Source organism: Corvus hawaiiensis, chromosome 24, assembly GCF_020740725.1.
Source record: "Corvus hawaiiensis isolate bCorHaw1 chromosome 24, bCorHaw1.pri.cur, whole genome shotgun sequence".
NCBI classification, from domain to species: Eukaryota; Metazoa; Chordata; class Aves; order Passeriformes; family Corvidae; genus Corvus; species Corvus hawaiiensis.
In genome coordinates this window covers 1,034,481-1,061,701 of record NC_063236.1, presented here as the reverse complement: position 1 = coordinate 1,061,701, position 27,221 = coordinate 1,034,481, and the positions used below count along the sequence as shown (strand labels likewise).

General features: G+C 66.2%; 4 protein-coding genes and 1 long non-coding RNA gene across 7 annotated transcripts in view; 3 read left to right on the top strand and 2 right to left on the bottom strand.

Annotated features, from left to right (window-relative positions):
- Nucleotides 1-368: 368 nt before the first annotated feature.
- CS (citrate synthase) lies at nt 369-7,681 on the top strand. Its single transcript, XM_048327519.1, has 11 exons — nt 369-520; nt 2,358-2,405; nt 2,845-2,952; nt 3,035-3,100; nt 3,179-3,310; nt 3,395-3,583; nt 3,682-3,881; nt 4,101-4,230; nt 5,012-5,113; nt 5,991-6,200; nt 6,907-7,681. Exons 1-11 carry the CDS (start codon nt 467-469, stop codon nt 7,075-7,077), a joined length of 1,410 nt encoding a protein of 469 aa, XP_048183476.1. The 5' UTR covers nt 369-466; the 3' UTR covers nt 7,078-7,681.
- A 191-nt stretch (nt 7,682-7,872) lies between these two features.
- Nucleotides 7,873-12,624, bottom strand: COQ10A (coenzyme Q10A). Its single transcript, XM_048327599.1, has 5 exons — nt 12,530-12,624; nt 10,969-11,088; nt 9,565-9,757; nt 8,987-9,088; nt 7,873-8,893 (listed from the first exon to the last, which is right to left on the bottom strand). The coding sequence occupies exons 1-5, from the start codon at nt 12,607-12,609 to the stop codon at nt 8,726-8,728; spliced, it is 663 nt and encodes a 220-aa protein (XP_048183556.1). The 5' UTR covers nt 12,610-12,624; the 3' UTR covers nt 7,873-8,725.
- A 1,392-nt stretch (nt 12,625-14,016) lies between these two features.
- Nucleotides 14,017-27,221, top strand: part of ANKRD52 (ankyrin repeat domain 52) — a 51,866-nt gene continuing 38,661 nt past the window's right edge. For all 3 annotated transcript variants that reach the window (XM_048327443.1, XM_048327442.1, XM_048327440.1), the window contains exons 1-9: nt 14,017-14,127; nt 18,699-18,782; nt 20,166-20,244; nt 20,862-20,932; nt 22,892-23,092; nt 24,339-24,426; nt 25,281-25,423; nt 26,130-26,342; nt 26,435-26,513. In XM_048327443.1, coding sequence (XP_048183400.1) covers nt 14,101-14,127; nt 18,699-18,782; nt 20,166-20,244; nt 20,862-20,932; nt 22,892-23,092; nt 24,339-24,426; nt 25,281-25,423; nt 26,130-26,342; nt 26,435-26,513 — 985 coding nt within the window. In that variant the 5' untranslated portion in view covers nt 14,017-14,100. The remainder of the gene's footprint in view (nt 14,128-18,698; nt 18,783-20,165; nt 20,245-20,861; nt 20,933-22,891; nt 23,093-24,338; nt 24,427-25,280; nt 25,424-26,129; nt 26,343-26,434; nt 26,514-27,221) is intronic.
- Nucleotides 14,440-16,539, top strand: LOC125337646. The gene is made up of 2 exons (XM_048327574.1): nt 14,440-15,774; nt 15,896-16,539. Exons 1-2 carry the CDS (start codon nt 15,299-15,301, stop codon nt 16,416-16,418), a joined length of 999 nt encoding a protein of 332 aa, XP_048183531.1. The 5' UTR covers nt 14,440-15,298; the 3' UTR covers nt 16,419-16,539.
- LOC125337672 lies at nt 20,767-22,352 on the bottom strand. The gene is made up of 3 exons (XR_007208110.1): nt 22,216-22,352; nt 21,957-21,959; nt 20,767-20,778 (listed from the first exon to the last, which is right to left on the bottom strand). It is a non-coding gene; the product is annotated as an uncharacterized LOC125337672 (long non-coding RNA).

The window sequence follows — 27,221 nt, the reverse complement described above, 5'->3', positions numbered from 1 at the left end:
TCATGGGCTCCGGTGACCTCATACCGCACGGCCGCGCGCCTGGTGACGTCACGGGGTTGCCCCCCTCCCCCGCAGCCGAGCCCCACCGAGACACCGACGCGGCCGCGGGGGCCACCCGGGGCCATGACGTCACGCACTGCGGCCGGTGATGTCACGAGACGGGGCGGGCGCCCCTCACCCCACCCCTGGCCCTGATCAGGCGAATGCGGCGGCCACCTATAGCTCGCGCCCCTCGCCGCTTCATTAGCGTAGCCCCGCCCCACGGCGCGCCGCTTGGCCAATAGCGAACGGTCTGCCCGGAGGGGGCGGGGTTATGCTAATGAACAGCGCCGCGCTCCGCCACGCCCTCGTGGTGAGGACCCCCGGCCGCCGCCGCTCCGGCCCCGCTCCCGCCCCGGTCCCGGTCCCGGTCCCGCTCCCGGTCCCGGCCCCGCTCTGTCCCGGCCTGTCCCGTCCCGGTGCCGCCATGACGCTCCTCGCCGCCGGCAGCCGGGCGGCCGCGCGCCTCCGCGGGCCCAAGGTGAGCGCGCCCGGCCCGGCCTCGCCTCGCCTTAAAGGGGCGACGCCGCGGGGGGAAGGGAGGGTGGGGGGGGTCCGGTTCTTAAAGGGGCGACGCGGGGGGCGCTGCCTTAAAGGGGCCGCGCGTTGGCGGCGGAGGAAGGGGGGATGGGACCGGGGGGGACCGGGATCGCGACCGGGATCAGGACCAGGGCAGCAGCACGTGGCGGGAACCGGCGCCGGGCTCTCCCGCTACGGCCTTGTCAGAGCCGCAGGCAGCGGGAGCGGCTCGGGGGGCTCCGAGCCCGGTCCGCGCTCGGGGGGCTCCGCCGCTGCCTCAGCCCCGTGTGGGGCCCCCCGCCCTGGGGCAGCCCCCGCTGGGGGCTCCGGTCCCGCCGCGCCCCCGTCCCCGTTGTGCGGCTGCGCTGAAGCGCCGGGATTGGGGGGTCCCGGGCGCCCCCCGGGGAGCCCCGCGCCGGCCCCGGGAGCCCCCGCCCGGCTGTACCGGCAGTGGGAGGGTGGAGGCGGGGTTCCCCCACGCCGCCGCCGCCGCCCTTCCTCAGCGTCCCGGTGCCGTAGAGGACAACGGGGTCATAGCGAGGGGGACCCCCGTGCGGGCCGAGCATCGGTACCGGGCCGGACGGGCCCCGGTCCCCCCGGTCTGTTTGTCTTGGCTGCGGCCCCGGCGTTTCGTAACGGGCGTTGCGGTGTCTTTATCGACCGGGCGATATTTTGGGATATTTATGATGCCCCACTTGGCCCTGCTCACCGGCCCCGCACCGGCTTGAGCCGTGATCCCGACCCTCCTCCTCCTCCCCTCGGCCTGACCGCTCACCCTCGAGCCGAGGAGCCCCCGCACCCCCGAGCCCAGCGGGAGCCCCCGGAGGGTCACGGTGCGCCCCGGCACCCCCCGCCCCGAGCCGGTGCCCGGTGTCACCGCCAACACGTGTGACCTTGAGCCAGTGGCACCTCGGTGACAGCCGGGACGAGCCGTGGCGACCCCCAAAACGGGGTGACACTGGGGTGACACTGGGGGTGACACGGGTATGTGGGGTGACGGGGCCCCCGCGGCGGCGACAGCGGCCGCCTTGACCTTGGGCTTCCCGCTGCCGCCTCCATTGTTCCGCCGGCATTTTCCCTTCCCGGAGCCGCCTGTTGCGGGGGGACACGGCCCCGCCACTCGCCACGGCCACGCCCGGGGTGCCGGGGACCCCCCAGGCCGGGCCGGGGGCTCGCGGGGGGCCGGGGGACACCGGGGGGGATTCTCCGCAGCGCGGCCCCCCCCGCGTCCTCCCGGCAGCCAGCGGAAAAACCGAGTCATGTTCTGGCTCTGCCGCAGGCGCTGCCGCAGCTCCCGGCCCCGGGGAAGCTCCGGGTGTCCCTGCGGGTGGCAGCCCCCGGCACGGTGTCCCCCGGTGTCCCCCGGTGTCCCCCAGTCCCCGTTGCCCAGCGCGGTGTCCCCGTGCCCGTGCGCTGCCAGCGCCGGGGTGTTCCCGGGGTGTCCCCGGCCGGCCGGAGTCCCCGTGGTTCCCACGCGTGGGCGAGGAACAAAGTTCGGATTCCCCGGCGCAGGAAAACCGCGGCCGTGGCTGGCCGGGCTCGGCTCCAGGAAGGAGAACGCGGCCTCGTTCCCCGCGCCAGCTCCGGGTCCCGGCTGATCCCGGCTCTGATCCGCGCCCGCGTGGGCGAGGGAAGCGGCTCCGGCCGCTGCCGGACACGGCGTCCTTGGGAACCGGGGTCTCGCTGGGGTCGTGGGGCAGCTCCGGCCACGGGGCTGGGGGGGCTCGTGTGGCTGCACCCCCCAAAAAGAGGCAGCTCTGCCCTGGTGACAGAGGGTCTCTGTGTTCGCTGTCCCGCAGAATGCACCGTGCGTCCTCTTCGCTGCTCGCCACGCCAGCACCACCACGGTAAGGGGGGCCTCTCCTGTGACCCCTGTCCTGTCACCTGTGACCTCTCTCCTGTCACCCCTTCCCTGTGGCCCCCTCTCCTGTCACCGCTCTCCAAGGGGAGGCTCCTCTCCTGTCACCCCCTCCCCTTTCCCATCTCCACCTCTCCTGTCACCCCCTCTCCTGTCACCCCTTCCCTGTGGCCCCCTCTCTTGTCACCCTTCTCCAAGGGGAGCCCCCTGTTCTATTGCCCCTTCTCCTGTCGCCCCCTTTCCCATCATCCTCTCCAAGGGGAATTCCCTCTCCTCTTTCCCCCTCCTTTGTCACTCCCCTCTCCCGTCCCACCTCTTCTGTCACCCCTCTCCAAGGGAACCCCCCTTTCCTGTCACCCTCTCTTGTCCCCCCCTCCCCAGTGCTCAGCCCCCATCTCACATCCCCCTCCCCTCTCCCCTGTCCCCAGAACCTCAAAGACGTCCTGGCCACCATGATCCCCAAGGAGCAGGCCAAGATCAAGAGCTTCCGGCAGCAGCACGGCAGCACGGCCATCGGGCAGATCACAGTGGACATGGTGAGTGTGCGGCCACCGCGGCCGTGCCGGGGCCACCGGGCCCCGCCACCGTCCCTCACCGCGGCCTGCCGGCCCCTTCCAGGTGTATGGCGGCATGAGGGGCATGAAAGGGCTGATCTACGAGACCTCTGTGCTGGATCCTGACGAGGTAGGACCCCATCCCACCCCATCCCACCTCATCCCACCCCATCCCACCCCAGCCCCGCTGACGCTCCCGGCTCCGCAGGGCATCCGCTTCCGTGGGTACAGCATTCCCGAGTGCCAGAAGAAGCTGCCCAAAGCTGCAGGGGGAGAGGAGCCGCTGCCCGAGGGGCTCTTCTGGCTGCTGGTGACCGGAGAAATCCCAACCCAGGAGCAGGTAGCGCCGGGATGGGGGCTGGGAACAGCGGAGCGGGCTCTGACAGCCCCCGGCCCCGCAGCTCAGCCCCGGCGCGTCCCGTAGGTGACCTGGCTGTCCCGGGAGTGGGCCAAGCGTGCAGCCCTGCCCTCACACGTGGTGACCATGCTGGACAACTTCCCCACCAACCTGCACCCCATGTCCCAGCTGAGCGCCGCCGTCACCGCCCTCAACAGCGAGAGCAAGTTCGCCCGCGCCTACGCCGAGGGCATCCACCGCGCCAAGTACTGGGAGGTACGGGGGCAGCCGGCGCCCTGACGCTGACTTTTGGGGGTGGATTTGGGTGCAGAGGGGGGGGTCAGGGGAGCACGGTCTCACCCCGCTGGCTGCAGTTTGTGTACGAGGACGCCATGGACCTGATCGCCAAGCTGCCGTGCGTGGCCGCCAAGATCTACCGCAACCTGTACCGCGAGGGCAGCGGCATCGGGGCCATCGACCCCAACCTTGACTGGTCCCACAACTTCACCAACATGCTGGGCTACACCGACCCCCAGTTCATCGAGCTGATGCGGCTCTACCTCACCATCCACAGGTAGGGAGCTGCGAGCCGCACCTGGATCAGGTGAGGACGAGGAGCGGGCGGGGGTTTGGCCCCGTTCCCAACCCCTGGGGCCAGGGATGTGCCAGGGCTGCTCCGGGAGTGTCACCGGGAACAGGCAGGGCTGGGAACATCGTATCCCCACCCCCAAAACGCCGTGGAAGGCGTTTGGTGGGGCTGGGGGAGTCTTCATGGTCCCCCTCACCCCGGCAGTGACCACGAGGGAGGGAACGTGAGTGCCCACACGAGCCACCTCGTGGGCAGCGCCTTGTCGGACCCGTACCTCGCCTTCGCCGCCGCCATGAACGGCCTGGCTGGGCCCCTACACGGCCTCGCCAACCAGGTGGGTCCTGTGTGTCCCTCTGCCTGTCCGTCTGTCCGTGTCCCTCTGCTTGTCAGTCTGTCCGTGTCTCTCCCGCTGTCAGTCTGTCCATGTCCCTCTGCCTGTCAGTCTGTCTGTATCCCTCTGCCTGTCCGTCTGTCTGTGTCCCTCTGCCTGTCAGTCTGTCCGTGTCTCTCTGCCTGTCAGTCTGTCCGTGTCCCTCTCGCTGTCAGTCTCTCTGTGTCCCTCTGCCTGTCAGTCTGTCCGTGTCTCTCTGCCTGTCAGTCTGTCCGTGTCCCTCTGCTTGTCAGTCTGTCCGTGTCTCTCCCGCTGTCAGTCTGTCCATGTCCCTCTGCCTGTCAGTCTGTCCGTGTCCCTCTCGCTGTCAGTCTGTCGGTGTCCCTGTCCCTCTCCCTGTCAATTTGTTCATGTGTCCTTCTCCTGTCACTCTCCCTATCCATGTCCCTCTTCCTGTCTGTCTGCCCCCACCTGCTGTCTGTCCATCTCCCTGTCAACGTGTTCCTGTCCCTGTCCTGTCTGCCCCTTCTCCTGTCCATGTGTCCCTCTTCCTGTCTGTCTGTCCCTCTCGCTGTCCCGTGTCTCTGTCTCCCTGTCCATCTGTCCCTCCTGTTTATGCATCCCTCTGCCTGTCCCTCTCCCCTTCCACGTGTCCCTCTCCCCTTCCACGTGTCCCTCTCCCCTTCCACGTGTCCCTCTCCCCTTCCACGTGTCCCTCTCCCCTTCCATGTGTCCCTCCGTCCCTCTCCGCACTCCCCTGGCCTCACTCGGGCCGTTCCTGCAGGAGGTGCTGCTCTGGCTCACTGACCTGCAGAAGGAGCTGGGCCGGGACGTGTCGGATGAGAAGCTGCGGGATTTCATCTGGAACACGCTCAACTCGGGCAGGGTGAGCCCGGGGCTGGGGTTCGGGGCTGTTCCAGGGGTCAGGGGCTGTTCAGGGGTCAGGGGCTGTTCCCTGGGTCAGGGCCAGGGGTCAGGGGCTGTTCCAGGGGTCAGGGCCAGGGGTCAGGGCTGTTCCAGGGGTCAAGGCCGTGCTGGGGGTCAGGGCCAGGGGTCAGGGCAGTTCCATGGGTCAGGGCCATGCTGGGGGTCAGGGCCAGGGGTCAGGGGGCTGTTCCAGGGGTCAGGGCCGTTCCAGGGGTCAGGGCCAGGGGTCAGGGCTGGGGTTCGGGGCTGTTCCAGGGGTCAAGGCCGTGCTGGGGGTGAGAGGCTGTTCCAGGGGTCAGGGCCATGCTGGGGGTCAGGGACTGGGGTCAGGGGGCTGTTCCAGGGGTCAGGGCCAAGGGTCAGGGGCTGTTCCAGGGGTCAGGGGCTGTGCTGGGGGTCAGGGGCTGTTCCAGGGGTCAGGGCTGGGGGGTCAGGGCTGTTCCAGGGGTCAGGGCCGTGCTGTGGGTCAGGGCTGGGGTTCAGGGGCTGTGCTGGGGGTCAGGGGCTGTTCCAGGGGTCAGGGCCAAGGGTCAGGGGCTGTGCTGGGGGTCAGGGGCTGTTCCAGGGGTCAGGGCCGGGGTTCGGGGCTGTTCCAGGGTTCAAGGCCGTGCTGGGGGTCAGGGCTGGGGTTCAGGGGCTGCTGGGGGTCAGGGGCTGTTCCAGGGGTCAGGGGCTGTGCTGGGGTTCAGGGGCTGTTCCATGGGTCAGGGGCTGTTCCCTGGGTCAGGGCCAGGGTTCGGGGCTGTTCCAGGGTTCAGGGCCGTGCTGGGGGTCAGGGCTGGGGTTCAGGGGCCGTGCTGGAGATCAGGCCCAGGCTCTGACCCCCGTGCCTGCAGGTGGTGCCGGGGTACGGGCACGCGGTGCTGCGGAAGACGGACCCGCGCTACACCTGCCAGCGGGAGTTCGCCCTCAAGCACCTGCCCAAGGATCCCCTGTTCAAGCTCGTGGCGCAGCTCTACAAGATTGTCCCCAACGTGCTGCTGGAGCAGGGCAAGGCCAAGAACCCCTGGCCCAACGTGGACGCCCACAGCGGGGTCCTGCTGCAGGTGAGCCCCGGGTCCTCTGTCCCTTTCCCTGGCTGTGTCCCCCTCTCCATCCTGTCTGTCCCTTTCCCCGTTAGTCCGTCCTTCTCCCTGTCCGTGGATCCCTTTCCATGTCCACGTGTTCCTCTCCCTGTCCTGTCTGTCCCTCCTGTCCATGTGTCCTTCTCCCTGTCTGTCCCGTGCTCTGTCTGTCCTTCTCCCTGTCCTGTCTGTCCCTCCTGTCCATGTGTCCCTCTCCCTGTCCCATGCTTTGTTTGTCCTTCTCCCTGTCCTGTCTGTCCCTCCTGTCCATGTGTCCTTCTCCCTGTCTGCCCCATGCTCTGTCTGTCCCTCTCCCTGTCCTGTCTGTCCCTCCTGTCCATGTGTCCCTCTCCCTGTCTCTGTCCCTCTCCCTGTCCTCTCTGTCCCTCTCTCTGCTCCCCTTCCTGTGTGTGCGTCCCTCTCTCCATCCATCTGTCCCTCTCTGTCTGTCCCTTGCCTTGTCCGTCTGTCTCTCTCCCTGTCTGTCCCCTCTCCCTGTCCCGTCCATCTCTTTCCCTGTCCCATCCATCCCTCTCCCTGCCTCTCCCCATCCATCTGTCCCTCACCCTGTCGCTCTTTCCCTCTCACTGTCCATTTGTCCCTCTCCCTCTCCGTGTCCCGTGTGTCCCTGTGGCCTGGGGGGGCTCCCGGCTGCCCCCTGCCCGCGCTGACCCCGCTGTCCCCGCAGTACTACGGGATGAAGGAGATGAATTACTACACGGTGCTCTTCGGGGTGTCGCGGGCCCTGGGCGTGCTGTCGCAGCTCATCTGGAGCCGGGCGCTGGGATTCCCCCTGGAGAGGCCCAAATCCATGAGCACCAAGGGCCTCATGCAGCTCGTGGGCTACAAATCCGGGTAAAGAAGGGACGGGGACAGGGCTCCCCAGGGAACGCCGCGCTGCCGGGCCCGGCCCGGACGCCCTCGGCACTGAACCCCCCCCGGGACCCCCCCCCGGCTGCTCCCCCTCCCCCTCTGCCCACCCTGGGGAGGGGCAGAGGCAGCCGCGGGGTCCCCCCCTGCCCCACACCCAGAGCCCCCACCCTGGTGGGCTGGGGGGGCTCCCGTGCCCCCTCCCCACCCCAGCAGCTCTCACTGCGCACACTGGGAGCCCCCCCCGGCTCCCCACACTGGGAGCCCCTCGGCTCCCTCACTGCTGGGCTGGGGGAGGGGTAAAGGGGTCCCAGCGGGGCTGTGGGGGGCACAGACCCTCCCCCCCGCCCCGCTGCAGCCCCCCCGAGAGGGGTTCAGTCCAGCCCCGTGTCCAGCCCCCCCGCAGGGACTCGATACACTCCTCCCCGGCCGCGCCCCCGTGTTTGTGTGACCCCCCCTTCCCCCCTGCCTGAAGCCCCCAGGAGCCAGAGCTGGGACCCCCCCCCGGGCCCCCGCGCCGGCTCCTCGCGGCTCTCGGGCACTTCTGTACAAACAACAACAAAAATGCAAAATAAATGTTTTTATTAACAAACCCCCAGGCTCCCCCCTCCCTCCCTGGGCAGGGGATGGGACCCCCACCCCACCCGGGGGTCCCGCTGGGGCCTTTTGGCCCCTCGGTGGTGGCGGCAGAACCGGCCTGGTTTGGGTCTGGGGGGAGGGTCCCGGCATGCAGCCCCCTCCCCAAATCCCCCCTCCCACGGCTCAATGAGGACCAGGAGGCTGCTGACCCTTGGAAAATGCTCTTTATTGGCCTGTAAAAGCCCTTCCTCGGGCAGCACGGCCAGGGCGGGCTCGGGAGGGGGGGGCTCAGGGAGCCCCTCACCCTCCCGGGGTGGGGGGGGGCTTCATGGCCGGGTGGGGAGCCGAGGCCTCCCCATGCCCCCCGCCACAGGTGAGGAACCGCGAGTGGGGTCGGGGGGGGCAGCTGGGGGTGGGGTCGGGACCGTGGTGGTCCCTGCGGAGGGTGCTGGGGGTGGGGGGCGGCGGGGGGGGGGGGGCGGCAGCGGGAGCCGCCCCCTCCCCACCCTGTGCGTGTGGCTTGTGCAAAGTGTGCGACGTCGGGGGGGGGCTCTTGGGGGGCTCCTCCCTGCGCTGGCTCCTTCCCTTTTGTTCCTGGAAGAGCTGGGGAGGAAACTGGGGGGGGGGGGGAAGTCCCGGCAGCTCCGGGTAGGATCCTCCTCGCCCCCACCCCACAACAAAACCCCCTCCCCGTCCTCCCGCTCTCCCGGAGCACGGCGGGGGCCCAGGCACCGGAGCTGCCCCCACCCGGGGCCCTCCAGCCTGGCCGAGGAGGTAAAAAACCAAAACCAACCAAAAATAAGGGTTAAAACAAAAAAAAAAAAGAAGAACAAAAGGAAAAAAAAAAAACCAAGAACTAAAACAAAACTTAAACCCCCAAATCAGCTACAAAACCAGGGAGTCCAGCGCCGGGACGCAGCTCCTGGGGCCGGGGGCTCACGGCAGCCCCGGGGGGACGTTGAGGCAACGGCAGCGGAGACGCACTCGAATATAAATATTTTGGGGGGTGGGCTCGGGGCGGGCCCGGCACAGTCCGGGGGTGCCCGGCCCGGCTGCCCTCACGTCTGGTGGACCTCGTGGAACATGAGCTCCCGGGGGATGCGGGTCTCAGGCCCGAAGTTCTTGGCCGCGCGGCGCTCGAAGGCGGCCACCATCTGCTTGACCACCTCGTCGAAGAACATGGTGGCCAGCTGGGAGTGCAGCAGGGAGCGGAACTCAAAGGAGATCTGGGCAGGAGGAGGAGGAGGAGGAGGGGGAGAGCAGGTGAGGCCCGGCAGGTGAGCCCTGCCCTCCCCGGGGGGCTCGGGGTGGGGTCGTACCGAGAAATCCACGGTGCTGGTGCGGGGGTAGCCGGGGATGCCGGGGCTGAAGCGCCAGTTGGTCTCCAGGTGGTTGAAGAGGCGCCCGTCGGTGCAGACGGCCTGGGGGGAGGGGGAGGCAGCGGTCAGGGGGCCCGGGAGCCACTGGGAGCCACTGGGAGCCATCGGGAGCACGGAATCCTTGAGGTTGGAAAACCCTCCTGGAGCATCAAGTCCAGCCTGGGACCGACCTGCCACGTCCAGCCCTTCCTTGGACACCTCCAGGGATGGGCACTCCAATCCCTCCTGGGCTGTTCCAAAGCCTGACCACCCTTCCCATGAGGAAATTCCTGCTGCTGTCCATCGTGACCCTCTCCTGGAGGAATCTGGGGCCATTTCTCATCCTGGTGTTCCCTGGGAGCAGAGCCCGACCCCAGCCGGCTCCGCTCTCCTGTCAGGGAGTTGTGGGGTGAAAAGGTCCCTCCTGAGCCTCCTTCGCTCCAGGCTGAGCCCCTTTCCCAGCTCCCTCAGGAGTTCTCCAGACCCTTCTCCTGCTGCCCCAGCCCTGTCCCGGTGTCCAGCCTGAGGTCCCTGCTCACCTTGACGAGGTGTGGCCGCACCAGGGTGACGATGGACGTGTAACGCTCCAGCACGGGCGGGAACCCCACCTCCAGCTGCGCCTTGACGTGGCCCGAGCGCCGCGACACCACCACGGACTTCTTGCACCAGGGCACGAAGTTCTTGTAGTCCTCCACGTTGGCCACCACGTCGTACATCTCCTGCATGGAGTACCTGGGGCAGGGATGGCGCTGGGTCACGGCTGGGGCTGGGGTTGGGGTTGGGGCTGGGGTTGGAGCTGAGGCTGGGGCTGGGTTTAAGGTCAGGGCTGGAGCTGGGATTGGGGCTGGGGTTGGGGCCAAGGCTGGGATTGGGGTTGGAACTGGGATTGGGGCCGTGGTTGGAGCTGGGATTGGGGCTGGGGTTGGAGCCGGGGTTGGGGTCGAAGCCAAGGTTGGGGCCAGGGTTGGAGCTGGGGTTGGGGTCAGGGTTGGGGTTGGGCCAGGGTTGGAGCTGGGGTTGGGTCAGGGTTGGGGTTGGGCCAGGGTTGGAGCTGGGGTTGGGGTCAGGGTTGGGGTTGGGCCAGGGTTGGAGCTGGGATTGGGGCCAAGGCTGGGATTGGGGTTAGAACTGGGATTGGGGTCGGGGTTGGAGCTGAGGTTGGGGCTGGGTTTAAGGTCAGGGCTGGAGCTGGGATTGGGGCTGGGGTTGGGTTCAAGGTCAGGGCTGGAGCCGGGATTGGGGTCGAGGCCAAGGTTGGGGCCAGGGTTGGAGCTGGGGTTGGGGTCAGGGTTGGGGTTGGGGCTGGAACAGGGATAAGGGCTGGGGTTGGTATTGGGGTTGGGTTTAAGGCCAGGGTTGGGGCTGGAGTTGGGGTTGGGGCTGGGATTGGGGTCAACGCCAAGGTCGGGGCCAGGGTTGGTGCTGGGATTGGGGCTGGGGCTGGGGTTGGGGCCAGGGCTGGGATTTGGGCTGGGGTTGGGGTCAAGGCCAAGGGTTGGGCCAGGGCTGGAGCTGGGATTGGGGGTGGGGTTGTGGTCAAGGCTAAGGTTGGAGTTGGGATTGGGGCTGGGGGTAAGGTCAATGTTGGGGTTGGGGTCAGGGCTGGGGCTGGGATTGGGGCTGGAACTGGGGCTAAAATCAGGGTTGGAGCTGGGATTGGGCCTGGAGCTGGGGTTGGGGCCAGGGTTGGAGCTGGGGTTGGGATCAGGGTTGGGGTTGGGGCTGGAACTGGGGTTGAGATCAGGGTTGGAGCTGGGATTGGGGCTGGGATTGGGGCTGGAACTGGGTTTAAAGTCAGGGTTGGAGCTGGGATTGGGGGCTGCGGTTGGGGTCAAGGCCAAGGTTGGAGCTGGGATTGGGGCTGGGGTTGGGGCCGGGGTTGGGGTCAGGGGTGGGGTCAAGGTCAGTGTTGGGGTTGGGGCCGGGGTCCCAGCAGCACCCACCCGATGATGCGGCGCTCTGAGTACTCCTTGCGCTTGTTGGTGAGGTTCAGGAAGCTGCGGCTGGGCTGGGCTCGGGGCTCCCAGGCCACAGCGAGCCGGAGGCCACACAGGGCCGTGTGCCTGGGGGGACACGGGTGGCACCGGGCGGCACCGGGCAGCACCGGCTGTCACCGGCGGAGCCACGACGTGCGCGGCAGCCTCGGGAGCGCCGCGGGGCCGGGGGCCCTTCCGCAGCTTCCCAGATCCCTGCGGAGCCTCACGCGCCCCTCCAGACCATCCCAGCCCCGTTCCCACCTGGCCTGGGGCCCTTCCCCATCAACCCAGGTCCCTTCCAGTCCTGCCCAGGTCCTTTCTGCACTGGCCCAGGTTCCTTCCTGACCAGCCCAGGCTCTCTCCGGGCTGGCCCAGGCCCTTTCCAGACAGATCTGGGTCCCTCCAGACCGGCCCAGGACCCTTCCAGACCAATCCATGTCCCTTCCCGACCAGCCCAGGCTCTCTCCAGGCTGGCCCAGGCCCCTTCTTGGCCTTTTTCAGACCTTCCCAGATCCCCTCTAGACCTGTCCAGTCCCTTTCCAGACCTGGCTCCCTTCCTGACCCCTCCAGAACTGCCCAGACCCCTTCCCAACCAGCCCAGGCCCTCTCCTGACAGGCCTGCCTTCCTTCCTGGCCACTCCAGGTCCCTTCCTGAGCAGCCCAGGCCCCTTCCCGAATTGCCAGCTCCCTTGCAGACCTTCCCAAGCCCCTTCCAGACAGCCCTGAGTCCCTTTCTGACCCCTCCAGGTCCCTTGCAGACCTTCCCAGGGCTGGGAATCTCCCCTGGGGGGGCTGGGCCGGTGCCCAGGGCCAAGTGCGGCTCCCAGGGCTGCTCTTGGCAGCAGGAGGAGGAGGAGGAGGAGGAGGAGGAGGAGGAAGGCCGGGAAACCCGACCTTGGGGACACCTAATCCAGGCGGGGACAACTGCCCGCTGCCCGCCGGGGGCCCCCCCGGTTCTCCTGCTCCTCCCCCGTGTCCCGCTCCGGCCCCGTTCCACCCCTCCGGTGTCGCTCCAGGGGAGACAACGTGGGGGGGACATCCCCCCTTTCCCACGGGAACCGGGGGGGCCGGTCCCGGTCCTGTGCCCCGGCCCCGAGCAGCGGTCAGTGCCGCGGGGACACGGCCGGCGGGCCCCAGGACCGGCCACTCGCCCGGGGCACGGTGACACCGGCGCTCGCCCCCCGGCGGGGCTCGGGGCCCTCGCGGGCGGCACCGGCCCGCTCCCGGTGTCCCCACGCGGGGTTTGCCCCAACGTCAGACCCCCCCCCCCCCCCCCCCGCCCACCGAGCGTTTCCCCACCCCGGGGCCTTTCACGGGAACCGGGGCAGCGGCACCGCCGGGACCGGAACCCCGCCGCCCCGTTCCGGCTCCCCAAGGTGCCCCCGGACCTCCCACCCCGCGGGGCACGGGAGGGCGGGCAGGCCCGGAGGAGCCCCCGCAGCACGATCGCCTCCCGGGGCCCGCCCCGGTGCCCCCGGGGCCGGTGTGACCTCCGGGCCCCGCCCGCCCGGGGGCCGCCGCTGCTCACCTGCCGGGAGGGGCCGCCGCGGCCCGCAGGCGCTGCCGCGCCCCGAGCTGGAGGGCGCCGCGGAGCCGCCGGGCCGCCATGACCGGGCCGGGACCGGGGCCGGGCCGGAACCGGGACCGGGCCGGGACGCGGCGCCGCCGCCGCCGTGACCTTTCACCCCGTGACGTCACCACGTCGCCATAGCGCCGGGAACGTCACGGGGCGGGGCGAGGCAACGCCCCCCGTGCGAGGAACGACGGGAGTTGTAGTCGGTGTGCGCGGGGCGTGATGGGAAATGCAGTCCGGGCCGAGGCTGCGGCTGCCGCTGCACCGGGATCCAACCGGGACCAACCGGGACCCAACCGGGGCTGCCCCGCCCAGGGAGGCGCTCGGCCCCGCCTCCCAAGTGTGCCCCCGGTCGGTCGGTCCGGAGAGGGACGGGGAGCCCCCGGTGCCGTGTCCCGGTAACGGCCCCGCTCCGAACTGAGCAGAGGAGCCGAGAGACCGGGAATTCACCACGGCTGCGGGAATTGCGTGGCCCAGTGCCGCCCAGTGCCGCCCCAGTACAGCCCAACACGCCCCAGGGCCTCCCAGTGTCTCCCAGTACAGCCTGGCAGAGTCCAGCACATCCCAGTTCAGCCCAGCACAGCCTCGGGCCTCCCAGTGCCTCCCAGTCTAGCCCAGTATTACCCAGTACCACCCAGTTCAGCCCAGCACAGCCCAGTCCAGTTCAGCCCAGCACATCCCAGCACGCCCCAGTTCAGCCAGCACAGCGCAGGGAACCACCAGTTCCCAGCCCGGACACGATTCCCGAGCTGGGAATGCCGGGCCGGCGCTGCTCGGAGCTGGGAGGGGTCTGGAGCCAGCGGGATCCTCCCGCCGAGCCCCGGGACCCCCACCCCGAGCTCACGGGATGGGTTTGGATCGGGGGAGTCCCCGCCCAGGGACCCCCGGGAACACCGAGCGCTGCCTGGGGATGGGATTCCCACTGGAGACACCCCACAGAAGGGATGGAGGTGGCACATGGGCGACCCCCGGGACCCTCTCCCACCTTTCCAGCACCCTTTGGGATGGGGGAGCCGCTGCTCAGGGACCCCCGGGACCACCGACAGCCAGCCAAGAACGGGACTCGCATCGGACAGATCCCACAGAGCAGGGCGGAGGCAGCACACCGAGACCGCCGGGACCCTCTCCCAATGTCCCAGCGCCCTTTGGCCTGGGGGAGCCGCTCTCCCGGGACCCCCCGGGATCACCAACAGCCGCTTGCGGAGGGGATTCCCACTGCAGAGACCCCGCAGAGCGGCTCAGAGGCAGCGACCCCCGGGACCCTCTCCCACCACCCCACCACCCTTCGGGCCGGGGCAGCCGCTGCCCGGTGACCCCCGGCCCCCTCCGCCTGCTGTCCCCCGTCCCCCCGGGGCGATACCGCTGCCCCTGGGCCGCCCCCCGCTCCCGCTGTCCCCGTCGGCGGCGGCGCTCCGGGGCGGTGGGCGGCGCATCCCCGGCGCTCCATCCCCGCCCCGCAGCCGCCCGAGCGGAGCCGCCGCGGCCGGACCCGATGCCGGGAGCTGGGCGCTGAGGGCGGCCCCGACATGGGGGTTCTCAGCATCACGGACCAGGTACGGCCGCCGCCCCGTCCTCCCCTCCCCGCTCCCGCCCTCCGCCGCCGCCGCCGCCGCCGCCGCGCCCGGGCCGCGCCGCCACGGCAGCCCGGGGATGTGCGGCCTAGCGCGGCTCCGCCACCGGGCCCGGCCCGGCGCCGCCCCAGGCCGCGGGCCCCGCTCCGCCGGGCCCCCCCCCGCCGCCCCCGGCCCCGCTGCAGCCCCGGGATGTGCGGGGGTCGCCGCTCGCACCCGCTCCGGGCCCAGCGCGGTCGGGACGGGCCGGGCCGGGCCGGGAACGGGAGAGCGCCGGGGATGGGAGCGCCTGGATCGGGAGCGGGAGAACGCCGGGGATGGGACCCCTTGGAGCGGGAAGGGCAGAGCCCCCGGGATGGGACCCTCGGGAGGGAACCCCCCCCCCGGCCCGGGAACGGCGGAGCCCCCGGGGTGGGAGCGCCTGGATCGGGAACGGGAATGGGACCCCCTGAATCGGGAATGTGAAGCATCCAAGGGGGATCCTGGCCCGGGAGAACCCCGGGAATGGGAGCCCTGGACCGGGAGTGGCGGAGCCCTGGGGACGGGACCCTCGGGAGGGACCTCCCCGCTCGGGCACCGCGGAGCATCGAGGGGGGATCCCGGCCCTGGGACCCCCCGGTCCGAGGATCAGGGAGATCCCTGGGCTTGGGACACCTGGATCGGGAGCAGGAGAATCCCGGGAATGGCAGCCCCTGGACCGGGAACAGCGGAGCCCGCAGGGATGGGACACCTGGATCGGGAATGAGAGAACCCCGGGAATGGGAGAATCCCGGGAATGAGAGAATCCCGGGAATGGAAGCCCCTGGACCGGGAACAGCAGAGCCCCGGCCAGGGGTGGGATCCCCGGCCAGGAACGGGAGAACCCCGGGGATGGGACCCGCTGGATCGGGAATGGGAGAACCTCGGGAACGGGAGAGCCCCGGGGATGGGACCCGCTGGATGAGGAACGGCAGAGCCCCGGCGATGGGACCCCCGCTCCAGAAGCGGGAGATCCTTGGGGTTGGGACGCCTGGATCGGGAATGGGAGAACCCCGGGAATGAGAGAATCCCGGGAATGGGAGAATCCCGGGAATGAGAGAATCCCGGGAATGAGACCTCCTGGATCAAGGAGTTCGGAGCATCAAGGGGGGATCCCAGCCCCAAGACCCCCGGGATGGGACCCCGGCCTCGCTGCGCTTCCTTCTGCCTGGCCTGGATTTTGGGGGGCACCTCTGGGCTGCAGGGCGGCCTCGTTGGGGTTTTGGGGACACCTCTGGGGTTCGGGGTGTTCTCGGTGAGGTTTTGGGGACACCTCTGGGGCGCAGGGTGTCCCCATCAGGTTTTGGGGGTACCCGTGGTGTGCAGCATGTCCCCGTGGGGCTTTGGGACACCTTCGGGGTGCAGCGTGTCCCCACTGAGTTTTGGGGGTGCCCCTCGTGTGTGGGGTGTCCCCATCGGGTTTTGGGGATGCTCCTGGGGTGCGGGGTGTCCCTGTCATGTTTTAGGGACAAATCTGGTGTGCGGGGTGGACCCCATCGGGTTTTGGGGATGCTCCTGGGGTGCGGGGTGTCCCCATAAAGTTTTGGGGACACCTCTGAGGTCCCTGTCATGTTTTGGGGGCACCTCTGGCTCGCAGGGTGTCCCCATCAGGTTTTGGGGATGTTTCTGGGGTGCAGGGAGCCCCTGTTGGGTTTTGGGGATCCTCCTGGGGTGCAGAGTGTCCCTGTCATGTTTTGGGGATGTTTCTGGGGTTGCAGGGTGTCCCCATCAGGTTTTGGGGATGTTTCTGGGGTGCAGGGAGCCCCTGTTGGGTTTTGGGGATCCTCCTGGGGTGCAGAGTGTCCCTGTCATGTTTTGGGGATGTTTCTGGGGTTGCAGGGTGTCCCCGTCATGTTTTAGGGACACATTTGGGGTTCAGGGTGTCCCCATTAGGATCTGGGGATGCTCCTGGGTTCCAGGGTATCCCTGTTATGTTTCAGGGACTTTTTTGGGGTGCAGGGTATCCTCATCGGGTTTTGGGGACCCATCTGGGGTTCTGGGTGTCGCCGTCAGGTTTTGGGGACTCTCATGGGGTTCAGAGTGTCCCTGTCATGTTTTGGGGATGTTTGTGGGGTGCAGAGTGTCCCCACCAGGTTTTGGAGATGTTTCTGGGGTGCAGAGTGTCCCTGTCATGTTTTGGGGATGTTTCTGGGGTTCAGAGTGTCCCTGTCATGTTTTGGGGATTTTCTGGGGTTCAGAGTGTCCCCATCGGGTTTTGGGGACACACCTGGGGTGCCAGGACACCCCTCCCGTAGCCGTGCCGTCCCCTCAGCGGAGCCGTGACCCCGCTGGGCTTGGACCCCCCCTTTTCCCCACAGATTCCCCCAAAACCACCTTCATCCCCTGGATTTTGGGGCCGGGAGCTGCCAGAGCCCCCCCAGTCCCAACCCCACACCAAACCCTGGCCCCGCTCCTGCCGTCGATCCAGGGATGGATTTTGGAGCCCTGCGAGGAGGAGCTGAGGATGAGGGGGATGAAAAAAGGGGGGATTTGGGATGGGAGGGGATGAAGGGAGCGGGGACTGACCCCAGCGATTGGAACAGAACTTTTGTTTTTTGGGATGCTCCAACCGCTGGTGTTTTCCAGCTTTTTCCCTTCATTTGTTTTTTGGAGGAAAAAACCCCTTTTTTTTAAAAAAACCCCAATTTTCTTACCGAGTGATGCCAAGGCCGCTGCGTTCTGGGGGGATGCCCTGCCCTGGGATGTGTTCCCGGGCTTGGAGTGCCCTTTTTTTGGGATCAGGCAGGGCTGGGAAGGGGTTTCTGCCAGCTGGAGCTTGGTGTCCTCTGGAGGGGTGGAAAAAAGCGGGATTTGAGGATTTTGAGCTTTAAATCTGATTTTGGGGGGGTAGGCGGAGCTGGGGGGGGGCTGCAGCACCTGGATCCCTCCATCCCAAAAGGGTTCCTCCATCCCAAAAGGGTTCCTCCATCCCAAAAGGGTCCCTCCATCCCAAAAGGATCTCTCCATCCTAAAAGGGTCCCTCCATCCCAAAAGGATCCCTTAATCCCCAGAGGATCCCTCCATCCCAAAAGGAAGGATCCCTGCATCCCAGAAGGATCCCTCCATCCCCAAAGGATCCCTGCATCCCAAAAGGATCCCTGCATCCCAAAAGGATCCCTGCATCCCCAAAGGATCCCTGCATCCCAAAAGGATCCCTGCATCCCAAAAGGATCTTTCCATCCCAAAAGGATCTCTGCATCCTAAAAGGAAGGATCCCTTAATCCCCAAAGGATCCCTCCATCCCAAAAGGATCCCTCCATCCCCAAAGGATCCCTTAATGCCAAAAGGATCCCTGCATCCCAATAGGATCCCTCTGTCCCCAAAGGATCCCTGCATCCCAATAGGATCCCTCTGTCCCCAAAGGATCCCTGCATCCCAATAGGATCCCTCTGTCCCCAAAGGATCTCTTAATCCCCAAAAGGATCCCTTAATCCCAAAAGGATCTCTCCATCCCAAAAGGAAGGATCCCTCCATCCCAAAAGGAAAAATCCCTCCATCCCCAAAGGATTCCTCCATCCCAAAAGGATCCCTCTGTCCCAAAAGAATCCCTTAATCCCCAAAGGATCCCTCTGTCCCAAAAGAATCCCTCCATCCCAAAAGGATCCCTCCATCCCAAAAGGAAGGATCCCTCCATCCCAAAAGGATCCCTGCATCCCAAAAGGAAGGATCCCTCCATCCCCAAAGAGTTCCTCCATCCCGAAAGGGAGGATCCCTCCATCCCAAAAGGATCCCTGCATTCCAAAAGGGAGGATCCCTCCATCCCAAAAGGATCCCTCCATCCCAAAAAGCTCCAAGGCCGGAGCGGGGCCGTGTCGGGCTCGGCAGTGATCGGGGGGTGCTGAGCATCCCAAGAGCAGCTGCCGCTCCCGTTTTTTAGGATTTTTAGGTCTGGGAACAAGGAATGGGGTTCAGGGATTGTGGCTGTCCCAGAGGGATTTGGGATTTGTGCCCAAATTTCGGGGGGCAGGAGCTGGAGTTGTTCCCATTGCGGAGAGCTCGGCCCTGGCTTTCCCGGCCATTCCCAGCTCCGCGTTTTGAGGAACAGCCGGGAAAAAATGTCTCTGCTGGCTGGAAAAGGCTCCGGGGCTGGTGGGGACACGGGGTGAGGGGGTGCTGCCTGGGCTGGGAGTGGGGATTTGCTCCTGGAGAGGGATCTGGGAGTGGGGATTTGCTCCTGGAGTGGGATCTGGGAGTGGGGATTTGCTCCTGGAGTGGGGATTTGCTCCTGGAGTGGGATCTGTGAGTGGGGATTTGCTCCTGGAGTGGGGATTTGCTCCTGGAGTGGGATCTGGGAGTGGGGATTTGCTCCTGGAGTGGGGATTTGCTCCTGGAGTGGGATCTGGGAGTGGGGATTTGCTCCTGGAGTGGGGATTTGCTCCTGGAGTGGGATCTGGGAGTGGGGATTTGCTCCTGGAGTGGGATCTGTGAGTGGGGATTTGCTCCCGGAGTCGGGATTTGCTCCCGGAGCGGGGTCAGGCTGCTGTGGTGCTCTGGCCGTGTCCCCTGTCACTGTCACCTCTCGTTGTCCCCTGCAGCCCCCTCTGGTCCAAGCCATCTTCAACCGGGATGTGGAGGAGGTTCGGTCGCTGCTGAACCAGAAGGAGAACATCAATGTACTGGTGAGGGCTCCCCAAATCCCTCCCGTTCCCATCCCTCACCCCGTGCTCCCCAAATCCTTCCTGTCCCTCACCTGGTGCTCCCCAAATCCCTCCCATCCCCATCCTTCACTTGATGCTTCCAAAATCCTTCTCCCATCCCTTTCCTGGTGCTCCCCAAATCCTTTTTACCCCTCACCTGGTGCTCCCCAAATCCCTCCGATTCCCGTCTCCATCCATCACTCAGGGTCCCCCAAATCCCTCCTGGGCTGTTCCAAAGCCTGACCACCCTTCCCATGAGGAAATTCCTGCTGCTGTCCATCGTGACCCTCTCCTGGAGGAATCTGGGGCCATTTCTCATCCTGGTGTTCCCTGGGAGCAGAGCCCGACCCCAGCCGGCTCCGCTCTCCTGTCAGGGAGTTGTGGGGTGAAAAGGTCCCTCCTGAGCCTCCTTCGCTCCAGGCTGAGCCCCTTTCCCAGCTCCCTCAGGAGTTCTCCAGACCCTTCTCCTGCTGGCCCAGCCCTTGGCCAGCTCCATTCCCATCTCCCGCCCCTCACAGCGCAGCACTGGAGGAGGAGGAGAAGAAGGAGGAGGAGGAGGAGGAGGAGAAGGCTCTCCCATCCCTCTCCCATCCCTCTCCCGTCCTTTCCCATCTCTCTCGCATCCTCTCCCACCCTCTCCTGTCCTTTCACATCCTCTCCCATCCCTCTCCCATCCTTCTCCCACCCTCTCCCATCCCTCTCCCATCCCTTTCCCATCCCTCTCCCATCCCTCTCCCATCCCTCTCCCATCCCTCTCCCATCCCTCTCCCATCCCTCTCCCGTCCTTTCCCACCCTCTCCCACCCTCTCCCATCCCTTTCCCATCCCTCTCCCACCCTCTCCCATCCCTCTCCCATCCCTCTCCCACCCTCTCCCATCCCTCTCCCATCCTCTCCCACCATCTCCCATCCCTCTCCCATCCCTCTCCCATCCCTTTCCCGTCCCTCTCCCATCCCTCTCCCATCCCTCTCCCATCCCTTTCCTGTCCCTCTCCCACCCTCTCCCATCCCTCTCCCATCCCTCTCCCATCCCTCTCCCACCCTCTCCCATCCCTCTCCCATCCTCTCCCACCCTCTCCCACCATCTCCCATCCCTTTCCCATCCCTCTCCCATCCCTTTCCCGTCCCTCTCCCATCCCTCTCCCATCCCTCTCCCGTCCTTTTCCACCTTCTCCCATCCCTCTCCCATACTCTCCCATCCCTTTCCCACCCTCTCCCATCCCTCTCCCATCCCTCTCCCATCCCTCTCCCATCCCTCTCCCGTCCTTTCCCACCCTCTTCCATCCCTTTCCCACCCTCTCCCATCCCTCTCCCACCCTCTCCCAGCCCTCCACGCTCACGGATGGATGTTTTCCCATCCCCCCAAGGACCAAGAACGCCGGACACCGCTCCATGCTGCTGCCTACATCGGAGACGTTGCAATCCTCGAGCTCCTCATTCTGTCAGGTGAGATCCCGGGATCGATCCCGATCCCGATCCTGCCCTCTGGGGTGCAGCTGGATGGGGTTTGGTCCCTCCGAGCGGGGTGGCAGCCGGGCGAGGATTAGGGGATGGTGCCATAATCAATCCCAAGAGGTTTTTGTTTTGTCTTGGAACCAAAATAGCCGAGCTGGACGCAGAGCCAGGAGGGGGATGTGGGGTGCTGGAGGTGCTCACAGGAGCAGTTCCACTTGATCCCGGAGAAAATCCCCTGAAATCCGGCAGGTTCTGCTCACTTTTGGGTGGTGTCCCCTGTCACCCTCCGGGAAAACTCCGTGTTTGGGCTCCGTGTGTTGAATTTTGGGTGTCCTCACCCTGCTCCTCACCCTGTGGAGCCTCGGGGACACCGGGATGAGAGAGGGAACCCCGAGGCTGCCGCGATCCCGCGTGACCCCGACAGCGAGAAACTCCGCAAAATTCCCAGCCCGGGGCCTCGTTCACCAGGATTTGGGATGCTCAGCTCCGCCTGCAGACCCCTCACCTGCCCTGTGGGGATTTCCCCTGCCTCCTGTCAGGTTCTGGGCAGCGGGGAGAGGGCATTTTGGGGCGCTGGGACCCTGCTGAGCCCCGCTGTGTCCCCGCAGGTGCTAATGTGAACGCGAAGGACACGGTCTGGCTCACGCCGCTGCACCGCGCCGCGGCCTCGCGCCACGAGGTGGGTGCCCTGGGAGGGGGCTGCTCCCTGGGGGTGTGGTGGGTGCTGCTGCAAGAAGGGGGCTGTGCTTCTCCTCCTCTTTCCCTGCTTTGGGCTCAGAGTGGGAGGAAAAACCTCCTTGGTTGCCTTCCCTGCATCTCCCAGGGATTTTTTTTCCCCCCCATTTCCTCCTCTCTGCCTTCACCCCTTCCCCAGGGCTTTGTCTGCTCCACATTCGCCTCCCCTGGAGGGATTTCAGGGCTCCCTCCTTGTCCCTCGGGAGCTGATCCCAAAAGATCTCCCTGGAAAGTTTTCCTGGCCTTTATTTTTTGTGGGTTTGACTTCATCCCGATTAACTTCGCCCTGGTTTGGGCTGAGATGGGGAATGTTCTGGAAAGAGTGGGAGGAAAAACCTCTTTGGTTGCCTTCCCTGCATCTCCCAGGGATTTTTTTCTCCCCCATTTCCTCTTCTCTGCCTTCACCCCTTCCCCAGGGCTTTCTCTGTTCCATCCTTACATCCCCTGGAGGGATTTCAGGGCTCCCTCCCTGTCCCTCGGGAGCTGATCCCAAAAGATCTCCTTGGAAAGTTTTCCTGGCCTTTATTTTTTGTGGGTTTGACTTCATCCCGATTAACTTCACCCTGGTTTGGAGAGTGAGGAGTTGTTGGTTGGAGCCGGGAGATCCGAAGCCCTGAGTGGGATTTTCCTGCTCAGCGGGGTGGGACACGAAGGTGTTTGTTGGGAATGTGTGTGGACGATCCCTAAAACACAGAGCTCCTGCTGCTTCTCCGGGAATTTGGGAGTTTGGCTACCCTCGTTTTTCCACCTGGCAAGTTCTGCCATGCCCAGCTGCCCAGAGGAGCCTTCCCAAAATGCTTTCCCTGCTCTCTGGCATGGCTGGGTTGGTTTTCTGGGGCTTCACGTGCCCCGGGAGCGAAGAGCAGAGTGGCAGATCCATGGGGTCGGGATGCCTGGAAGTCCAGTGTGGGTCAGTGGGACACGTTTGTCATCCCCAGGGCCCTGCTGAGTCACCAGGGAATGTTCACTCCCTGTTCTTCCCGTGGTTCTTCCCGTGGTTCTTCCCGTGGTTCAGGGCTTTCCCTTCCCCCAGCCAGGATTCGCAGCTGGGATGGGGTGGGTTGAGCCCACCTGGCTCAGGTCCTACCTGGAAACGGAGCTGGAGCAGCCCAGGGGAGGGATGGGGGGTTCACAGAATCCCGGGAGCTTGGGAAAGGTCTCCAAGTCCAACCCCAGCAGGGCCCTGGGTGGCACCTCCAGGCCTTGGACACCTCCAGGGATGGGCACTCCAATCCCTCCTGGGCTGTTCCAAAGCCTGACCACCCTTCCCATGAGGAAATTCCTGCTGCTGTCCATCGTGACCCTCTCCTGGAGGAATCTGGGGCCATTTCTCATCCTGGTGTTCCCTGGGAGCAGAGCCCGACCCCAGCTGGCTCCGCTCTCCTGTCAGGGAGTTGTGGGGTGAAAAGGTCCCTCCTGAGCCTCCTTCGCTCCAGGCTGAGCCCCTTTCCCAGCTCCCTCAGGAGTTCTCCAGACCCTTCTCCTGCTGGCCCAGCCCTTGGCCAGCTCTGGCCACGCTCCGGCCCCTCAGTGTCCCTGTGGCCGTGAGGGCCCAGAACTGGACCCAGCACTGGAGGGGCCTCAGCAGTGCCAGCACAGGGGGACAATCCCTGCCCTGGGGCTGAGACAGCCCAGGTGCCATCCTGGCGACACCAGTCCAGCCCCAGGGCCTTTCCCAGTGGGAATATCTCTTCTCCCAGTGGGAATAACCCTGAGAGAAACCCCCACCCGTGGCTTCGGGGTGGCCACGGATACAAACAGCTCCTTCCCTTTGAGGTGTGGGGGGAAATGCCGCAGTCTAGAATGTCACAGCTCTGGAATCACGAGGGATCCGGAGCTGGGGGGGGGTTCTGGGGCTCCCCGGGGCCGTGTCCGAGCCCTGCTCCCCGCTCCCACCCCACAGAAAGCTCTTCACCTGCTCCTGAAGCACTCGGCCGACGTCAACGCCCGCGACAAGCACTGGCAGACGCCGCTGCACGTGGCCGCGGCCAACCGGGCCACCAAGTGCGTGGAGGCCCTGGTGCCCCTGCTGAGCACCGTCAACGTGGCCGACCGCACTGGGCGCACGGCTCTGCACCACGCCGTGCACAGCGGCCACCTCGAGGTGCGGCCGGGGGACATCGGGGTGGGCAGGGACGTGAGGGGGTGGGCAGGGACGTGAGGGGTGGGCAGGGACGTGAGGGACATCAGGGTGGGCAGGGATGTGAGTGGTGGGCAGGTATTTGAGAGACATTGGGGTGGGCAGGGACATGGGGTGGGCAGGGATGTGAGGGACATCGGGGTGGGCAGGGGTGTGAGGGGTGGGCAGGGATGTGAGGGGTGGGCAGGGACATGGGGTGGGCAAGGATGTGAGGGACATCAGGGTGGGCAGGGACATTGGGGTGGGCAGGGACGTGAGGAACATTGGGGTAGACAGGGACATGGGGTGGGCAGAGATGTGAGGGACATTGGGGTGGGCAGGGACGTGAGGAACATTTGGGTAGAAAGGGACATGGGGTGGGCAGAGATGTGAGAGACATCGGGGTGGGCAGGGATGTGAGTGGTGGGCAGGGACATGAGGGACATCAGGGTGGGCAGGGACATTGGGGTGGGCAGGGATGTGAGTGGTGGGCAGGGACATGAGGGACATCAGGGTGGGCAGGGACATGGGGTGGGCAGGGATGTCGGGGACGTTGAGGTGGGCAGGGACATTGGGGTGGGCAGGGGTGTGAGGGCTGGGCAGGGACGTGAGGGACATCGGGGTGGGCAGGGACATGAGGGACATCGGGGTGGGCAGGGACATTGGGGTGGGCAGGGGACAGGGGTGGGCAAAGACATCAGGGTGGGCAAGGACATCAGGAACATCCGGGACAGGAGTGGGCAGGGATATTGGGGTGGGCTGGGGACAGGGATATTGGGGACATCGGGGTGGGCAGGGACATCGAGCAGGCCCGGGGACAGGGGTGGGCAGGGATGTCAGGGACATGGGGTGGGCAGGGACATGGGGTGGGCAGGGACATGGGGTGGGCAGGGATGTGAGGGACATTGGGTGGGCAGGGACATGGGGTGGGCAGGGATATCAGGGACATGGGGTGGGCAGGGGTGTGAGGGGTGGGCAGGGATGTCAGGGACATGGGGTGGGCAGGGGTGTGAGGGGTGGGCAGGGATGTCAGGGACATGGGGTGGGCAGGGACATGGGGTGGGCAGGGATATCAGGGACATGGGGTGGGCAGGGACATGGGGTGGGCAGGGATGTCAGGGACATGGGGTGGGCAGGGATATCAGGGACATGGGGTGGGCAGGGGTGTGACGGACATCGGGGTGGGCAGGGACATGGGGTGGCCCCGCTCACGCTGCCCCGCACCCCGCAGATGGTGAACCTGCTGCTCAACAAAGGCGCCAGCCCCAGCACGTGTGACAAGAAGGACCGGCAGCCCCTGCACTGGGCGGCCTTCCTGGGTAGGTGTTCCCTGCTGGTTTCACCTCCCACTCCTCCTCTCCAGCTCTCCCATCCCTCTGTTCATCTCTCCTCTATTCCTTCTCTCCATCTCTCCCACTCCTCCTCTTCCTCTCTCCCATCCCTTCTCTCCATCTCTCCTTTCTCTCCATTTTCCTCATCCCTCCTCTCCCTCTCTCCACTCCCTCTCCCCCTCCATCCCCATCCCTACTCTCCCGGCTCCCCGGGGCCGTCCCGTGTTCCCTGCGGCTCTCCCGGCTCTCCCGGGGCTATCCCGTGTTCCCCATCCCCCCGGCTCTCCTGGGGCTGTCCCGTGTTCCCCATCCCCCTGGCTCCTCGGGGCCGTCCCGTGTTCCCTGTGGCTCTCCCGGCTCTCCCGGGGCTGTCCCGTGTTCCCTGTGGCTCTCCCGGCTCTCCCGGGGCTGTGCCGTGTTCCCTGCGGCTCTCCCGGGGCTGTTCCGTGTTCCCTGCGGCTCTCCCGGGGCTGTGCCGTGTTCCCTGCGGCTCTCCCGGGGCTGTCCCGTGTTCCCTGCGGCTCTCCCGGGGCTGTGCCGTGTTCCCTGCGGCTCTCCCGGGGCTGTCCCGTGTTCCCTGTGGCTCTCCCGGCTCTCCCGGGGCTGTGCCGTGTTCCCTGCGGCTCTCCCGGGGCTGTTCCGTGTTCCCTGCGGCTCTCCCGGGGCTGTCCCGTGTTCCCTGCGGCTCTCCCGGCTCTCCCGGGGCTGTGCCGTGTTCCCTGCGGCTCTCCCGGGGCTGTGCCGTGTTCCCTGCGGCTCTCCCGGGGCTGTGCCGTGTTCCCTGCGGCTCTCCCGGGGCTGTCCCGTGTTCCCTGCGGCTCTCACGGCTCTGTCTCACCCAGGGCACCTGGAGGTGCTGAAGCTGCTGGTGGCGCGCGGGGCCAACGTGATGTGCAAGGACAAGAAGGGCTACACCCTGCTGCACACGGCGGCCGCCAGCGGCCAGATCGAGGTCGTGCGTCACCTCCTCAGGCTGGGGGTCGAGGTGAGACCCCCGGGGTGGGCTCTGGGGCAGGAAGAGGTGGGGACAGGAGCCCTGGGTGATGGCAGGAGCCCTGGGTGGTTCTCAGTTGCTTTTTTTCCTTCCCGAATCCCCAAATCCTCTGGATTTTGATGCTTCCCAAGATTGAGGAGCCAATTCCTTCGCCCTGGGTGGTGCCAGGAGCCCACAAGCTTTGGGTTCTTCTCATCCGCCTTCTCCCTTCCCAAGTGCCCAAATCCTCTGGACTTTATTGCTCCTCGAGATCAAGGAGCCAAATTCCTTCACCCTGGATGGTGACAGGAGCCTTTTCCCTTCCCGAATCCCCAAATCCTCTGGGTTCTGTTGGTCCCATAGATCCATCAACCAAATTCCTTCCCCCTGGGTGGTGCCAGGATCCCTGGATGGTGCCACAAGCTTTGGGTTCTTCTCAGCTGCCTTTTTGCTCCCTGAGTCCCCAAATCCTCTGGACTTTGTTGCTCTCTGAGCTCGAAGAACCAAATTCCGTCACCCTGGATGGTGACAGGAGCCTTTTCCCTTCCCGAATCCCCAAATCCTGTGGGTTTTGTTGATTCCCGAGATCGAGGAACCAAATTCCTTCCCCCTGGGTGCTGCCAGGATCCCTGGGTGCTGCCGGCAGCTTTGGGGTTCTTCCCATTTGCCCTTCCCCTTCCCGAATCCCCAAATCCCGCGGATCCCTTGGCTCCCGCAGATCGACGAGCCCAATTCCTTCGGGAACACGGCCCTGCACATCGCCTGCTACATGGGCCAGGACGCCGTGGCCAACGAGCTGGTGAACGTGGGGGCCAACGTGAACCAGCCCAACGAGAAGGGCTTCACCCCCCTGCACTTCGCCGCCGTCTCCACCAACGGGGCCCTCTGCCTGGAGATCCTCGTCAACAACGGGGCCGACGTCAACTTCCAGGTGCGGGATCCTCGGGATGAGGGGGTCGGGGAGGTGGGGGAAGGTGCTGGGGTGTCGCTGAGCCCCCCACGTTGGGTGGGTGTTTCCCGCAGAGCAAGGAAGGGAAGAGCCCCCTGCACATGGCGGCGATCCACGGACGGTTCACGCGCTCGCAGATCCTCATCCAGAACGGTCAGTGTGCCTGGGGGGACACGGGTGGCACCGGGCGGCACCGGGCAGCACCGGCTGTCACCGGCGGAGCCACGACGTGCGCGGCAGCCCCGGGAGCGCCGCGGGGCCGGGGGCCCTTCCGCAGCTTCCCAGATCCCTGCGGAGCCTCACGGGCCCCTCCAGACCATCCCAGCCCCGTTCCCACCTGGCCTGGGGCCCTTCCCCATCAACCCAGGTCCCTTCCAGTCCTGCCCAGGTCCTTTCTGCACTGGCCCAGGTTCCTTCCTGACCAGCCCAGGCTCTCTCCGGGCTGGCCCAGGCCCTTTCCAGACAGATCTGGGTCCCTCCAGACTGGCCCGGGACCCTTCCAGACCAATCCATGTCCCTTCCCGACCAGCCCAGGCTCTCTCCAGGCTGGCCCAGGCCCCTTCTTGGCCTTTTTCAGACCTTCCCAGATCCCCTCTAGACCTGTCCAGTCCCTTTCCAGACCTGGCTCCCTTCCTGACCCCTCCAGAACTGCCCAGACCCCTTCCCAACCAGCCCAGGCCCTCTCCTGACAGGCCTGCCTTCCTTCCTGGCCACTCCAGGTCCCTTCCTGAGCAGCCCAGGCCCCTTCCCGAATTGCCAGCTCCCTTGCAGACCTTCCCAAGCCCCTTCCAGACAGCCCTGAGTCCTGCCAGATTCCTCAGGGCTCAGCAGAACCCTCCAGGAGGGAGAACACCCCTGGCT

What these genes read in the sequence shown, in the direction of transcription:
- COQ10A (XM_048327599.1), bottom strand. Translation starts at nt 12,609, where the DNA reads ATGGCGGCCCGGCGGCTCCGCGGCGCCCTCCAGCTCGGGGCGCGGCAG. An exon ending in TCAGAGCGCCGCATCATCGG is followed by an intron (nt 9,758 to 10,968) that starts GTGGGTGCTGCT and finishes TCCCTGCCCCAG; the next exon opens with GTACTCCATGCAGGAGATGT. An exon ending in TGCGGCCACACCTCGTCAAG is followed by an intron (nt 9,089 to 9,564) that starts GTGAGCAGGGAC and finishes CCCTCCCCCCAG; the next exon opens with GCCGTCTGCACCGACGGGCG.
- LOC125337646 (XM_048327574.1), top strand. Translation starts at nt 15,299, where the DNA reads ATGGGACCCCGGCCTCGCTGCGCTTCCTTCTGCCTGGCCTGGATTTTG. An exon ending in TCGCAGGGTGTCCCCATCAG is followed by an intron (nt 15,775 to 15,895) that starts GTTTTGGGGATG and finishes TGTCCCCATCAG; the next exon opens with GTTTTGGGGATGTTTCTGGG.
- CS (XM_048327519.1), top strand. Translation starts at nt 467, where the DNA reads ATGACGCTCCTCGCCGCCGGCAGCCGGGCGGCCGCGCGCCTCCGCGGG. An exon ending in ACCGCGCCAAGTACTGGGAG is followed by an intron (nt 3,584 to 3,681) that starts GTACGGGGGCAG and finishes CGCTGGCTGCAG; the next exon opens with TTTGTGTACGAGGACGCCAT. An exon ending in TACACGGCCTCGCCAACCAG is followed by an intron (nt 4,231 to 5,011) that starts GTGGGTCCTGTG and finishes CCGTTCCTGCAG; the next exon opens with GAGGTGCTGCTCTGGCTCAC.